This window comes from Callorhinchus milii, unplaced genomic scaffold (genome assembly GCF_018977255.1).
Source record: "Callorhinchus milii isolate IMCB2004 unplaced genomic scaffold, IMCB_Cmil_1.0 Scaffold10, whole genome shotgun sequence".
In the NCBI taxonomy this organism is placed as follows: domain Eukaryota; kingdom Metazoa; phylum Chordata; class Chondrichthyes; order Chimaeriformes; family Callorhinchidae; genus Callorhinchus; species Callorhinchus milii.
Genome location: NW_024704751.1, coordinates 1,091,443 through 1,105,504, shown reverse-complemented (window position 1 = coordinate 1,105,504; position 14,062 = coordinate 1,091,443). Strand labels below are relative to the sequence as shown.

Below are 14,062 nucleotides of genomic sequence, written 5' to 3'. Positions count from 1 at the left end.
CGGGCAGAGCGAGCGGGAGACGCTGACGCCGGGGAGGAGGCGGAGGGATGGGTAACGCGGACAGCGCTGGGGCCGAGCAGCCCGACTGCGCCGAGGAAGAGGACGAAGAGGAGGAAGAGGCCGAGCGGGGAGCCGGCAAACCCGCGGCCGGGTTCCCGGCCTCGGGCAGCGGCGGCGGCGCCGGGCCGGACAGCGAGGCCTCAGCCCCGGCCTTGAGTCTGAACTGCGGCCCGGGCCCCGAGGCGCTGCTACAGCAACACCGACTGCGGGAGGCGGCGGCTCGGGTGCGGGACGAGGTGGCGGAGAACGTGGTGCAGCTTCACCACAGCCATCTGATCCGTTGGCTGGAGGAGCGCATGGCCCGCGGCGAGGAGAGCATCCGCATGGCCCAGTTCTGTGACCTACTCGCCACCCGCTTCGCCATCAAAGAGGAGTGCGAGGAGGTGAGTGAGGCCCATAAATACCCCCATCACAAGCTGTAAATACCCCCCAAATACCCCCCATCACAAGCTGTAAATACCCCCCAAATACCCCCATCATAAGCTGTAAATACCCCCAAATACCCCCCATCATAAGCTGTAAATACCCCCCAAATACACCCCATAACAAACTGTAAATACCCCCCAAATACCCCCCATCATAAGCTGTAAATACCCCCCAAATACCCCCCATCATAAGCTGTAAATACCCCCCAAATACCCCCCATCATAAGCTGTAAATACCCCCAAATACACCCCATAACAAACTGTAAATACCCCCCAAATACACCCATAACAAACTGTAAATACCCCCCATCACAAGCTGTAAATACCCCCCAAATACCCCCATCATAAGCTGTAAATACCCCCCAAATACCCCCCATCATAAGCTGTAAATACCCCCCAAATACCCCCATAACAAACTGTAAATACCCCCCAAATACCCCCATAACAAACTGTAAATACCCCCCAAATACCCCCATAACAGGCTGTAAATACCCCCAAATACACCCCATAACAAACTGTAAATACCCCCCAAATACCCCCATAACAGGCTGTAAATACCCCCAAATACACCCCATAACAAACTGTAAATACCCCCCAAATACTCCCATAACAAACTGTAAATACCCCCCAAATACCCCCATAACAAACTGTAAATACCCCCCAAATACCCCCATAACAGGCTGTAAATACCCCCCAAATACACCCCATAACAAACTGTAAATACCCCCCAATACCCCCATAACAGGCTGTAAATACCCCCCAAATATACCCCATAACAAACTGTAAATACACCCCCAAATACCCCCATAACAAGCTGTAAATACCCCCCAAATACCCCCATAACAAACTGTAAATACCCCCCAAATACCCCCATAACAAGCTGTAAATACCCCCCAAATACCCCCTATAACAAGCTGTAAATACACCCCCAAATACCCCCATAACAAGCTGTAAATACCCCCAAAAATAACCACCATAACAAGCTGTAAATACACCCCAAATACCCCTATAACAAGCTGTAAATACACCCCCAAATACCCCCCATAACAAGCTGTAAATACACCCCAAAATACCCCCATAACAAGCTGTAATTACACCCCAAAATACCCCCCATAACAAACTGTAAATACACCCCAAAATACCCCCATAACAAGCTGTAAATACACCCCAAAATACTCCCATAACAAACTGTAAATACACCCCCAAATACTCCCATAACAAGCTGTAATTACACCCAAAAATACCCCCATTACAAGCTGTAAATACCCCCCAAAATACCCCCCATAACCAGCTGTAATTACACCCCAAAATACCCCCCATAACAAGCTGTAAATACACGCCAAGATACCTCCATAACAAACTGTAAATACACCCCAAAATACCCCCATAACAAGCTGTAAATACACCCCAAGATACCTCCATAACAAACTGTAAATACACCCCAAAATACCCCCATAACAAGCTGTAAATACACCCCAAAATACCCCCATAACAAACTGTAAATACACCCCAAAATACCCCCATAACAAGCTGTAAATACACCCCAAAATACCCCATGAATATCCCCCAATACCTCGTAAATACCCTGTAAATAACCCCCAAAATACCCCTATAAACACCTCTAAATACCCTAAAACAGCCCTCATAGCAAGCTGTAAATAGCCCCAAAACATCCTCAAAATATACCCCCCCAAACACCTTGTAAATATCCCCCAAATACGCTGTGGACTTTGAATGCTGATGCCCCAGTGCAGCGGTTTAGGGTGGGGGGTGGTGGAGAGGGAACACTGCAGTGTCGTTGGTGCCATCTTTCGTGTGTGACTTTAAACAGAGACCCCCATATGTTGAAGTGAACTTTAAAGATCCCATGGCACTACTGTACCATCTATTTCTCCTCCCCCCGCCCCGCCTCGCCACTTCATGGCTGTTTTGCGGGCTGTTGGTTTGTTTGTCTACGAAATACGCAGTCATGACACCGTACAATTGATCGGTGGCCACTCTTTGAGCCACTACGCCTGAAACTCTGAAATTGCTCCCTCTATCCCTCAGCCTTGCCCCTTCCTGCCCCATCTTCAGGTCGCGCCTGAAGACCTTCCTCTCCGACTGTGCCTTGGTCCCCTCCCTCTGGCTTGGCATCGTGCTCTGCCACTGTCAACCGCCCTGGACGCTGCCCTGTGTGAGGGGCGCTGTGTAAATGCAAGTTGTTGTTGTAAATCTTGTGAAACACTGAGACGTTCTCTTGACTTGAAAGGCTCTGTATTCAAATGTATGCACCTATTGTTTGTACCATTTCTACTTCAATGGTACAAGTGCACTGCACACCCCGACTCTGTCACACTTGTCTGAAGTTTCAGTCTATATTCGGCAACTTCCTTCCTTTTGTCCACACAGACTTCAACAACCATCATGCGATTCAGCGCATTGACCAAATCGCCAGCATTGCCTGGTTGAAATGGCTCTCTAGAATGTTGTTGTTGTTGTAGATTGGTCACAAATTTAGATCATTGAAGAGGAGAGTGAGGAGTCAGATTGGGTCGTGTGGAGGGAATGGGCGGTGCAGGATTGACGGACCAAACGTTCTGATTCATTGCTGAAACTTCTTGTGTTCTCTGTGCCCTTTCAACAGAGAAGGTGGAGTCCTGTAGCTCAGTGGTTAGAGCACTCGCTTTGCAAGCGAGAGACCTGAGTTCAACCCCAGGCAGGTCAGGGCGAAACCTTGGGCAAGTTTCCTTACTCCACACAGAGCCTAATAATAATCCCTCCAAAACAAAACAAAAATAAATTGGTCATTTTCAATCTACGACTGTTTGTGGGACATTGCTGTGCGCAATTGGTTGTCGCGTTCGCCCACAAATATACAGTCAATTCACTTTACAGTGTGTTCTGTGAAGCGCTTTGGGACGTCCTCCCGACGTGAAAAGCGCTATATCAAATGCAAGGATTATTTAGAAGGTGATATTGAACGTTTTTTTTCAATTCCTTGTGTGCAGTTTTCTTGCGATTCCCGGAAGTCTAACTGGCCACCACCACCTCTTCCCTTTGCTGCCTCCACTTATCTTGCCTGTGTTCGCACTCCGGGCCGCGTCTGAACACAGACAAGATTATAGGGGGAGGAATTCAGACAAGCTCTCAATTCCCCTCCTCTGAAATGTCCCCTTGCCTCTACTTTCTGAAGCACTCTGAGACATTATAAAATAATTTACGACTGGCTATGGCTCGGTCTATTGCGGGACACTGCCGTGCGCAATTGGCTGCTGCCTTTTGCCCACAAAACACACAATCACTACTACACTTTGTGGAATGTTTTGTGAAGCACTTTGAGACGTCTAGAAGACGTCATAAGGCACTATATCAAATGCAAACTGAGGGTGTTGGAACGTTATGTGTAAGCATTAAGTGGAGGTTGGCGTTGCGTGAATGTGAAGCTGAAAATTCTATCCGTACCAGACACAGCTCTCGAGGGCTCTGAATTATTCGCCAAATGTAATCCGTCTGCAAGGAGAAGGAAACACTCAAGAGACGCCTTGATTGAATTATTTATATTACATTAAGGAAGAAATAACTTGATTTGTTTTATAATCACTCTTTCAGACAGCAAGGAAGAAAAACCCAGTATGGATGTCACTCAGCCCTTCATGTCTATGCTGGGGCTCGCTCCCCCACTGGAGCTCTCTACTCTAACCCCATTCCCTGCTCTTTCTCTAAGTTGTCTGCGCTGGCGCTCAGACGTCAAGTGCCTGTCTTCTAACTGGAGCTATTTATTTTTTCACGGGTAGTTGTATATGTTTGTGGACTGACGTGTCAACTTGGCTAACTCTCGCTTCTGGATCAGAAGGTTGTGTGTTTAAGGCTGACACTCAATGCTGGGCTGGGGGAGGGCTGGGGCTAGAGTGGGGGGAGAACAGGGCTGGAGGGGGCTTCTGGCTCTGGCTGGAGCTGGTGGCTTTCAGGCTAGCGGTGTGCTGTGTCATACTGTTGGCTGTTTTTTCGTAGGCAATGTTCTGTAGCTCAGTGGTTAGAGCACTTGCCTCGCAAGCATGAGAACCTGGATTGGATTCCTGGGCAGGGTGAAACCGTAGGCAAGTTTCCTCACTCCACACACCTCTGTTTACCTAGCAGGAAATAGGAAGCCGGTTGTTCGTTGATTGTTGGTTTAGTTTTCGTGAGTAACAACAAGAACAACTTGCATTTATATAGGCAAAGGAGCGGGTGAGGCAGAGGGACTGCAGGATGGAGTTCCAGAGGGTGGGGGCAGAGTGGCTGAAGGCCCGCCCGCCAATGGTGGGGTGGGCGAGGTGGGGGATCTTGAAGCAGGCTGGAGCCCGTTGAGTGGAGGGAGCAGACAGGTTGGTAGAGGGTTCAAGCGCTCTGAGACGCTACCCTGCGTGGAGGACGCCATATAAGTGAAGTTGTTATTGTAGGAGCTCACGGAGGGAGGGGGGAGTGAGGCCATGGAGGGCTTTGAAGGTGAGGACCAGGATCTTGAACTGTATCCTCTGTGTGATGGGAAGCCAGTGGAGTCGGGCGAGGATGGGGGTGATAGGGTCACGGAGCCTGGAACAGGAGAGGATACAGGTTGCAGAGTTCTGGATGATCTGCAATCTATGGAGGGAGGAGCTGGGGAGCCCGACAAGCAGGGAGTTTGCGAAGTCGAGCCTGGATGCTGTGTATAAGGATCTTGACGGCCTGCGGTATGAGACTGCGGTGGAGCCGGGCGATGTTGCGGACAGTTCGTTAGGGTTTGTTTGTGGGACACTGCTGTGCGCAATGTGGATTGCGACATGTAGAGTCCTGTGGCTCAGTGGTTAGAGCACTCGCTTTGCAAGTGAGAGACCTGAGTTCAATTCCAGGCAGAGGGCGAAACCTTGGGCAAGTTTCCTTACTCCACACAGAGCCTAATAATAATCCCTCCAAAACAAAACAATAATAAATTGGTCATTTTCAATCTACGACTGTTTGTGGGACATTGCTGTGCGCAATTGGCTGTCGCGTTCAAATATACAGTCAATTCACTTTACAGTGTGTTCTGTGAAGCGCTTTCGGATGTCCTCCCGACGTGAAACGTGCTATATCAAATGCAAGGATTATTATTATCTCAAAGACATGATAAGGCGCTATATCAAATGTAAGGATTATTATACGCACGACTCTGAAGTTCCGTGCCTATAGCACGGAAACAGCCCTGGTCAAAGTCACTAATGACATTCTGAACATCTGTGATCAGGGCCTCCTCTGCCTCCTTGTCCTCCTCGACCTCTCTGCCGCCTTCGACACTGTCGACCACTCCATTCTCATACACCGCCTCTCCTCCTTACTTAATCTTCGCGGACCTGCCCTTGCCTGGATCGATTCCTATCTCTCTCACCATCTCCACTTTGTTGCCTCTAACGGTTTCTACTCAGCCCCCGCACTGTCATGCCTGGCGTCCCCCAGGGCTTTGTCCTTGGCCCTCTCTTCTTTAATACCTACATGCTCCCCCTTGGTGACATCATCCGCAGACATGGGGTCAACTTCCATATGTACGCAGATGGCACCCAACTCTATCTTTCTGCTTCCACCCTGAACTCCAAGACCACCTCTGCCCTGACAGACTGCCTGTCAGACATCAAGTCCTGGATGAGGGCAAATTTCCTATAGTTGAATGTGAACATGACTAAGGCCCTCCCGATTGGCTCACGCCGGCGCCTCAGCACCTCAGGCTCTGGCGGCATCAACCTCCATAGTTACACACTTCAACTCACCGAGCCGGTAACCTCAACTGTTCGACCCTCAACTGTCTTCTTCCCCACATCCAAGTCTTCCCTCACCTCCATAACATCGCCCGAATCCGCCACTACCTCACCCCTCAGGCCGCTAAAACTCTTGTTCATGCCCTCATCACCTAAAGGCTCAACTATGCAAAAGTCCTGCTTGTCGGCCTTCCCAACTCCTCCCTCCACAGCTGCAGATAATCCAGAACTCTGCAGCCCATGTCCTCTCCCGCACCAACCTCCGCGACCCTATTCTCGCCCGACTCCATTGGCTCCCTATCCTTCAGAGGATCCAGTTCAAGATCCTGGTCCTCACCTACAAAGCCCTCCATAGCCTCACCCTACCTCTGTGACCTCCTAACCCCCTACCAACCTGCCCACTCCCTCCGTTCAGCTGGCTCCGGCCTACTCTATGTCCCCAAACCCACCCGCCCCACCATTGGTGGGAGAGCCTTCAGCCACTCTGCCCCCAACCTCTGGAATTCCATCCCCAATCCCTCCGCCTCACCCCCTCCTTAGCCTCCTTCAAGTTCTGCCTCAAAACCCTCCTCTTCGACCATGTCATCGGTCGCCCCCCTTCCCCTCCCTTCTCCCTCCCTGACCCCAGCTTGGGTTTGAAATGCTGTACACTGTCCAGCGCCTTGGGACGCAATGTATTCCTCCCGACGTGAAAGGTGCTATACAAATGTAATCTTGTTGTTGGACAGAAATTCGGAGTATGCTCCACTTTGCTCTACCCATTGGGGCACACAGACCAAAGTGCAATAGATCTGAGCTTTGAACAGCCCCAAAAAACTCCGCTGATCACAGAGATTAGTACTGACGTCCTCAGTCACTTCCCCTGTTTTAATCAAGTAATGTTTCGCAGTGTGGGGGCTGGGCAGGAAGAGAGGGGGCAGTTATGATATTAGTGAACTCTTGCCATCGTCTGTGACACACAGCGAAGGGATTTAAAATCCTATTTTTCTCGTTTCTAACAGTTTCTAACAGTGTTATAGTTTGTTTCTAACAGTGCTGTTGAGTGCTGTTGTTCTAACTAACTGTGGAGAAATAAATATGAGAGGCTGGTCGTTGCACCACGCGGCAACAAGCATTGGATTCCAAGTCTTACTTAAGTTGGCGTTTTGTTTCACGGGGAGACCGGAGTCGGGCAGCTGGTGGATTTTCTCTGACCAGTTTCCCTGTGTGCTCGGGGAGGGTGGTGGAGATCTGGCAATGGCCCGGCTGGCTCAGTGTTGCTATCATTTATCCATTTAAGAAGCAGCACAAATCGGCTCCAGGAGGCTGGGGCGTCAGTCGCTGGACACTACACCAGCTGCTTTTAAGGCACCGACATCAATGGTGTTAAACATGTCACCATGTGAATATTGCGAGACAATAATACTAATAATCCTTGTATTTGATATAACAACAACTTGCACTTGTATAGTGCCCTCCACGCAGGGTAGTATCTCAGGGAGCTTAACAGTGGCAGAGCCCGACTCCAAGCCGAGGGGTGGGTGGGGGGGGGTGGCCGTAAGCACAGTCGAAGAGGAAGGTTTTCAGGCGGAACTTGAAAAAGGGGAGAGAGGGGGCAAGGTGGAGGGATTGAGGGAAAGTGTTCCAGAGATATAGCACCTTATCATGTCTACTAGACGTTTCAAAGTGCTTCACAGAATATACTGCAAAGTGAATTGACTATACTTTACGTGTGAAACGCGGCAGCCAATTGCGCACAGCAGTGTCCCACAAACAGTCGTGGATTGAATGACCAAATTATTATTATTTTTTTGACAGCACTCCCCCCACGCCCCACACTCTGTTCTGTTAGCTCTCCTCTCCTGGAGAACGCCATTTGCTGAATTTAGGCTGTGATTCCACCGGATCCCCCATCTCCTTGTCACCGGGGTGGGTGTGTGCATGAGCTTTGATCGTGTTAGAGCTGGTGGTGTTACACCTGTATCTCCTCTCGGTTGTTAATGAGTTGTTCACTTCAGGGCTGTGTGTGAGACATTGCGAGCGCAAAGTGTGTGTTGCCCTCGGCAATAATTGCCGTGCTTTAAGCTGCTTTGCAGTGCAAAGGCTTTGTAGATTCTTTCTCGCATAGATTGGTCATAGCATGAGAAGCCATTGTAAAAAAAATCTTTCTCTGGGAGACCTGTGTGGTTCTAGTTATGGCCTGGCACAGACACACTGTGCATGTGAGTGTCTTATCTGTTGTATTTGTTCGCTTTTATCTGCATTAGAAACTACTGAGCAAACTGAAAACAGTGAGAGAGACGGCAGAGAGATGACAATGTGATTTTTGTGACACAAAATAAATTGCAGCATCTGCACCAACCATCATTCAGGCCTTTGTGTGTGTGCCGGTGGGTGGGTGGGTGGGTGGGTGGGTGTGCAGTGGTGTTTGCTGCCGGGTACCGAGGGATAGGGGAGAAGTGTAAATCGGATTCAAGTTGGTACTTTTATTTTCAGTTTGTGGCGGTGCTTCCATTTTTCCTGGTTCAGCCGTTGATCAGATCGACCTCTTGTCAGTAACGTTTCGCAGTGTGGGGGCTGGGGAGGAAGAGAGGGGGCAGTCATGATATTAGTGAACTCTTGCTGTCGTCTGTGACACACAGCAAAGGGATGCAGATCACCTGTCCTCTTACCAAACTGATGTGTTTCACCTCCAAAACGCACAGTCACTACGCTTCACAGCATATCCTGTGCAGCCCTCTGAGACGTCCTCCTGATGTGAAAGCCCACATACCAACTGTGAGGATTTTTCTGATTATCTATTATCATTGCTGGCAGATTATATTTTTTAAAAAGCACCTCTTAAAAGAAAAAATTCTGGTAAACGAGACAGAGAATTGTTCCGGTGGTAATACTGAATTCCTTCTGACACGTCACAGTCTGAATTCCTTTGCGAGTTTGAAGCAGTTGCTTTGAGATGAGGCGGGCTGGGTTGGGTATGGCGTGTGTCGCTGGAGGCTGGAGGGCACCGCACCAGAAATAAAAGCAGAAGTCGCTGGGAGTACACAGCAGGTCAGGCAGCATTCTGAGAGAGATGCTCTCTCCATAGATGCTGCCTGACCTGTTGCAGTATTTTGCCTTCAGGTCACCACAACTGAGAGTGATTTTCGCTGTATTCCTTTGTGTGTGAAATTTGACCCGGCCTCTGGTTTTATTGATTTAATGCTCCCACACCCCGCGACATATAATAATATAATCCTTGTATTTGATATGGCACCTTATGCAAACACTGTACACCTAACACTGCCGTGTGGCTGGGAGGTGCTGATTTGAGGTTTTCAAGTTTTGACCGTGTGCCAGTAGCAGCCGGTGGAGTGACTGTGCTCCCCTCCTCACCCCACCACCCCGCTTCGCTCAGTTTTTTAGCGTGTCGGTGCGCGCGTGGGTGTGTGCTGCAAACATGCAGTTTGGCAGCTGTGTAAAATTTCCGGGGGTGGAGTGCTTCTCACTCCTTGTGCAAATATCTGAACTAAAACAATTATTCGCCCACAAAAATACACAAGCAATCTACTTCACAATCTATCGTGTGAAGCGCTTTGAGACGTCTCAATGACGTGATAAGGCGCTGTACCAAATCCAAGGATTATTATTATTATTATCCGCACAACTGACCTGAGTGGCTATTATATTTTCCGTGCAAAATATGTAACTGGTGGCTAGACAGCTCTGGTTCTGGGGTGTTTCCTGGTGTACACACACAGCACAATAATCTGTGGAATCCCACACACAACGTCAATGGTTGAGCTTCCTTGGGGTTACCTTTAGCTGTTGTCACAGTCGCTGTGTGAGCACTGAAGCTCCCAGCCCACTGGCGTCCCGAGCATCTGATGCCATCAGTGAAATGAATAGTTTGTGTAGAGCAGATGATTAATCTAGCATTCCTCGCATACTTGGTTTCCCAACCCTACTCCTGCTCCCTGACCAGTTTGTTGTTGACAGAGAAGGGAGTTCCTCCCGGAGCTCTGGCCAACAACTCTCCTGGCTTCACATCATGGCTGTGTTTTGGACCTTGTGCTATTATAATGATAAACTAATACTTACATTTGATATAGAGCCTTATCACATCATTGAGAATACACTGTGAAATGAATTGACTATATTTTGTGGGCAGCAGCCAATTGCGCACGGCAATATTCTTGAAGCAGGTGAAATTGTGGCTATGTGAAAAATTGCTGCTTTTGAAGCACTTTAAGACGTTTTAATGTTATACTGTGTATAATCAATGCTATAAATCCGGGTTGTGTCGTGAGAGGTATCTTGCTTGTACTTTATGATCCTAGATGGAGTGGTGAGGTAATGTGTAACGTGAGCCTGTTTGTGGCAGAGTAAAGGCAGGAACATACGTGACTGTGCTGGAAACGGACACCTTTTCTCAGTGTTTCTGATCCGTGGCTTACAACCTCAGATTCATTCAATAAATAAAAATAATACACGTCGTTTCACAGAGTTTACTGTAAACAACAACAACAAGATTTCATTTATAGAGCGCCTTTCACGTCGGGAGGAACTGTCCCAAGGCGCTGCACAGTTGGGTCAGGACCCGAGCAGGGGGGAAATGGTCAGGGTGAGGGGAGGGAAGGGAGGGAGAGAGGAGGGGGAAATGGTCAGGGTGAGGGGAGGGAAGGGAGGGGGCGAGGAGGGGGAAAATGGTCAGGGTGAGGGGAGGGAAGGGAGGGAGCGAGGAGGGGGGAAATGGTCAGGGTGAGGGGAGGGAAGGGAGGGAGCGAGGAGGGGCCAAATGGTCAGGGTGAGGGGAGGGAAGGGAGGGAGCGAGGAGGGGGGAAATGGTCAGGGTGAGGGGAGGGAAGGGAGGGGGCGAGGAGGGTGTAGAGAGTTGAGAGAGGAGCTGAAGGCACAGCCAAAGAGTAAGGTCTTGAGACCGGCCTTGAAGGAGGAAAGGGAGGAAGCGGCGAAGGCACTGGGGATGGAGTTCCAGAGCCTCGGGGCTGAGAGGCTGAAGGTCCGGCCACCGATGGTAGGGCGGTTGGGGCGGGGGATGTGGAGCAAACCGGAACCAGGGGAACGGAGGGTACGGGCAGGTAGGTAGGGGGATAGTAGGTCGGAGAGGTAGGAGGGAGCGAGGCCGTGAATGGCCATGTAGGTGAAGATGAGGATCTTGAATTCAATCCTCTGGGGGATGGGGAGCCAGTGGAGGCGAGCGAGGGTGAGGGTGAGGGCGAGGGTGGGAGTGATGTGGTCGCGGTGTCTGGTGCGGGACAGTACACGAGCTGCAGAGTTCTGAATGACCTGCAGTGTGGAGGGAGGGCCGGGAAGGCCGGTGAGGAGAGAGTTCCCATAGTCCAGCCTTGAGGTGATAAAGGCGAGGACCAGAGTTTCAGCCGCGTGAGGGGTGAGGTAGTGCCGTAGTCTGGCGATGTTTCGAGGGTGATGGAGGGCGGCGCCAGTTGTGGCGCGGGTATGAGGAAGAAAGGACAGCTCAGGGTCGAACAGAAAGTATAGTGATTGCGTGTTTTGTTGGTGAAGATCTCTTTCTCTTGCTTCAACTCTCTCTGCATTCAAATCCTTCACTTTATAAAAGAAAGAGTGGGGGGGTTTGAGGGTGTTGGACGGGCAGTGAGGGGGTGTTGAGGGAGTTGGACGGGCAGTGAGGTGGGGATTGAGGGAGTTGGACGGACAATGAAGGTGGGGATTGAGGGAGTTGAATGGGCAGTGAGGTGGAGATTGAGGGAGTTGGACGGGCAGTCAAGGCGGGGGGCTTGAGGGAGTTGGACGGGCAGTCAAGGCGGGGGGCTTGAGGGAGTTGGACGGGCAGTCAAGGCGGGGGGGTTGAGGGAGTTGGACAGGCAGTGAGGAGGGTTGAGGGAGTTGGACAGGCAGTGAGGGGGGGTTTGAGGGAGTTGGATGGGCAGTGAGGGGTGGAGGGGTTGATGGAGTTGGGTGGGCAGTGAGGAGGCGGGGGTTGAGGGAGTTGGATGGGCAGTGAGGGGTTGAGGGAGTTGGATGGGCAGTGAGGGGTGGAGGGGTTGAGGGAGTTGGGTGGGCAGTGAGGGGTTGAGGGAGTTGGATGGGCAGTGAGGGGTTGAGGGAGCTGGATGGGCATTGAGGGGTGGAGGGGTTGAGGGAGTTGGGTGGGCAGTGAGGGGTTGAGGGAGTTGGATGGGCAGTGAGGGGTGGAGGTGTTGAGGGAGTTGGATGGGCATTGAGGGGTGGAGGGATTAAGGGAGTTGGATGGGCAGTGAGAGGTGGAGGGGTTGAGAGAGTTCGACGGGCACTGAGGGGCTGTCGTGGCTGGTGCTTTGTGTTGCCAGGCCTTTGCTCAGTTTGATGCCGAGGGCGATGGGATAGTTGCTGCTGAGAACATGCTGGAGTCCCTCAAGACTTCAGGTGGTGCCAACCTCCAGGGGGAGCTGAGCCACGTGATCCGCCAGCTACAAGGATGCTCTCTGACTCCAGGTACAGACACTTCTTGTCGCTCCCTGTCATTCCTACCTTCTCCCCACTCCCCCACCTGCTCAGCTGACCCTCAACTCCTGCTCGTCCGTCATCCCCTCCTTTCCACCATCGCGTCTTAAGCCTCTACATCCCAAAGCTTTGGAACTCTCTCCCTCAGTCCCTCCGTCTTGCCCTCCCTCCCTTGTATCGATCGCCTGAAGACCTTCCTCTTCGACTGTGCTTACGGTCACCTCCAGCTGGCTCAGCGTCAGACTCCGCCACTCTCTAGCTCTTCGAGACGCTACCTCGTGTGAAGGGCACTGGCAAATGCAAGTTGTAGTTGTTCCCTATTGTTCCCTGCAATCATTGTGTTCGGTTCAATCAAGTCAAATAGGAATCAAGGAAGTGAAGCCAGAACATTGCTGTCAAACAGGTTGTGGAGGCACATTTTGGAACTACAGTGGAGAGTATTTACACGGAAGGGGGTGGGTTATCAGGAAGGGTGGCACTGTGATTCCTGCTCAATGCTGTAATGGAGAAGGGGGCAGTTTTGTGGGGATTCAGGGAGAAGATCAAATGGGACCAAAGGGACCTTCTCCGCCCCAACCCCCTCTCCAGATCTGAGTGATCCCATTGCAAGGAAAAACCACCTGCAAACAGCCTCCATTTCCATCCTCCGTCTCTGATGGGCGTTCTCCTGTGCTAAATTAAGTTGGATTATCATGTTCAGCGGTTCTCAGTGCAGGGTTGGAGACGAGCTGCTGTACAAGCTGTCGGGTGTAATCCTGGTCCTCTCGTTGCTGCTCTCTAGGTTTCGTGGACATCTTCTCCAAAAATAAGGACCGAGTGGGCGTCCACGCTGCCAAAATCCTCCGCTTTCTCCACCGTAACCGCATCCCGAGCAGCGCCATTCCCTTCCCGTTGATGGACAGCTACAATAACATTTGTGCCATGAGGTCCTCTGTCCTGAAGGACAGCCTGAAGCAACTGCTGGAGAAGAAGAATGGTGAGACCACCCCCCCCGCTTTGAGATGGCTTGACGGTGTAGTAAGGCGCTATATCAAATGTAAGAATTATTATTATTTTCCCCCGTTTTTCTCCAGAGCAAACTAATCAGAGTGCCACCGAGCTGAGTGGCAATCGAGACCTGGACAAGCTGAAGCTCATAACTAAATGCTACACCAGCATCGAAGCCTCCTCCAACTCCACTGACATCGACAAGATGACCAACGGAGAGACCAGTTCCTACTGGCAGTCAGACGGGAGCTCGTGTTCACACTGGATCAGGTGTGGGCTTGTTGGACGTCTTGGGGAGGGGTTGGGGGTGGTTGATGAGGGAGGGGGTTTGACGAGGGAGGGGGTTTGATGAGGGAGGAGGTTTGGTGGGGGAGGGGTTGATGGGGGAAGGGTGTTGGTGGGGGATAGGTTGATGGGGGA

The 14,062-nt window shown here is 50.9% G+C and overlaps 1 protein-coding gene across 1 annotated transcript in view; it reads left to right on the top strand.

Annotated features, from left to right (window-relative positions):
* Window positions 1-280: 280 nt before the first annotated feature.
* zzef1 (zinc finger, ZZ-type with EF hand domain 1) overlaps window positions 281-14,062 on the top strand; it is an 82,138-nt gene continuing 68,356 nt past the window's right edge. The window contains exons 1-4 of the mRNA XM_042338431.1: window positions 281-443; window positions 12,502-12,646; window positions 13,437-13,631; window positions 13,729-13,912. Of these exons, the coding sequence (XP_042194365.1) occupies window positions 357-443; window positions 12,502-12,646; window positions 13,437-13,631; window positions 13,729-13,912 (611 nt within the window). The 5' untranslated portion in view covers window positions 281-356. The remainder of the gene's footprint in view (window positions 444-12,501; window positions 12,647-13,436; window positions 13,632-13,728; window positions 13,913-14,062) is intronic.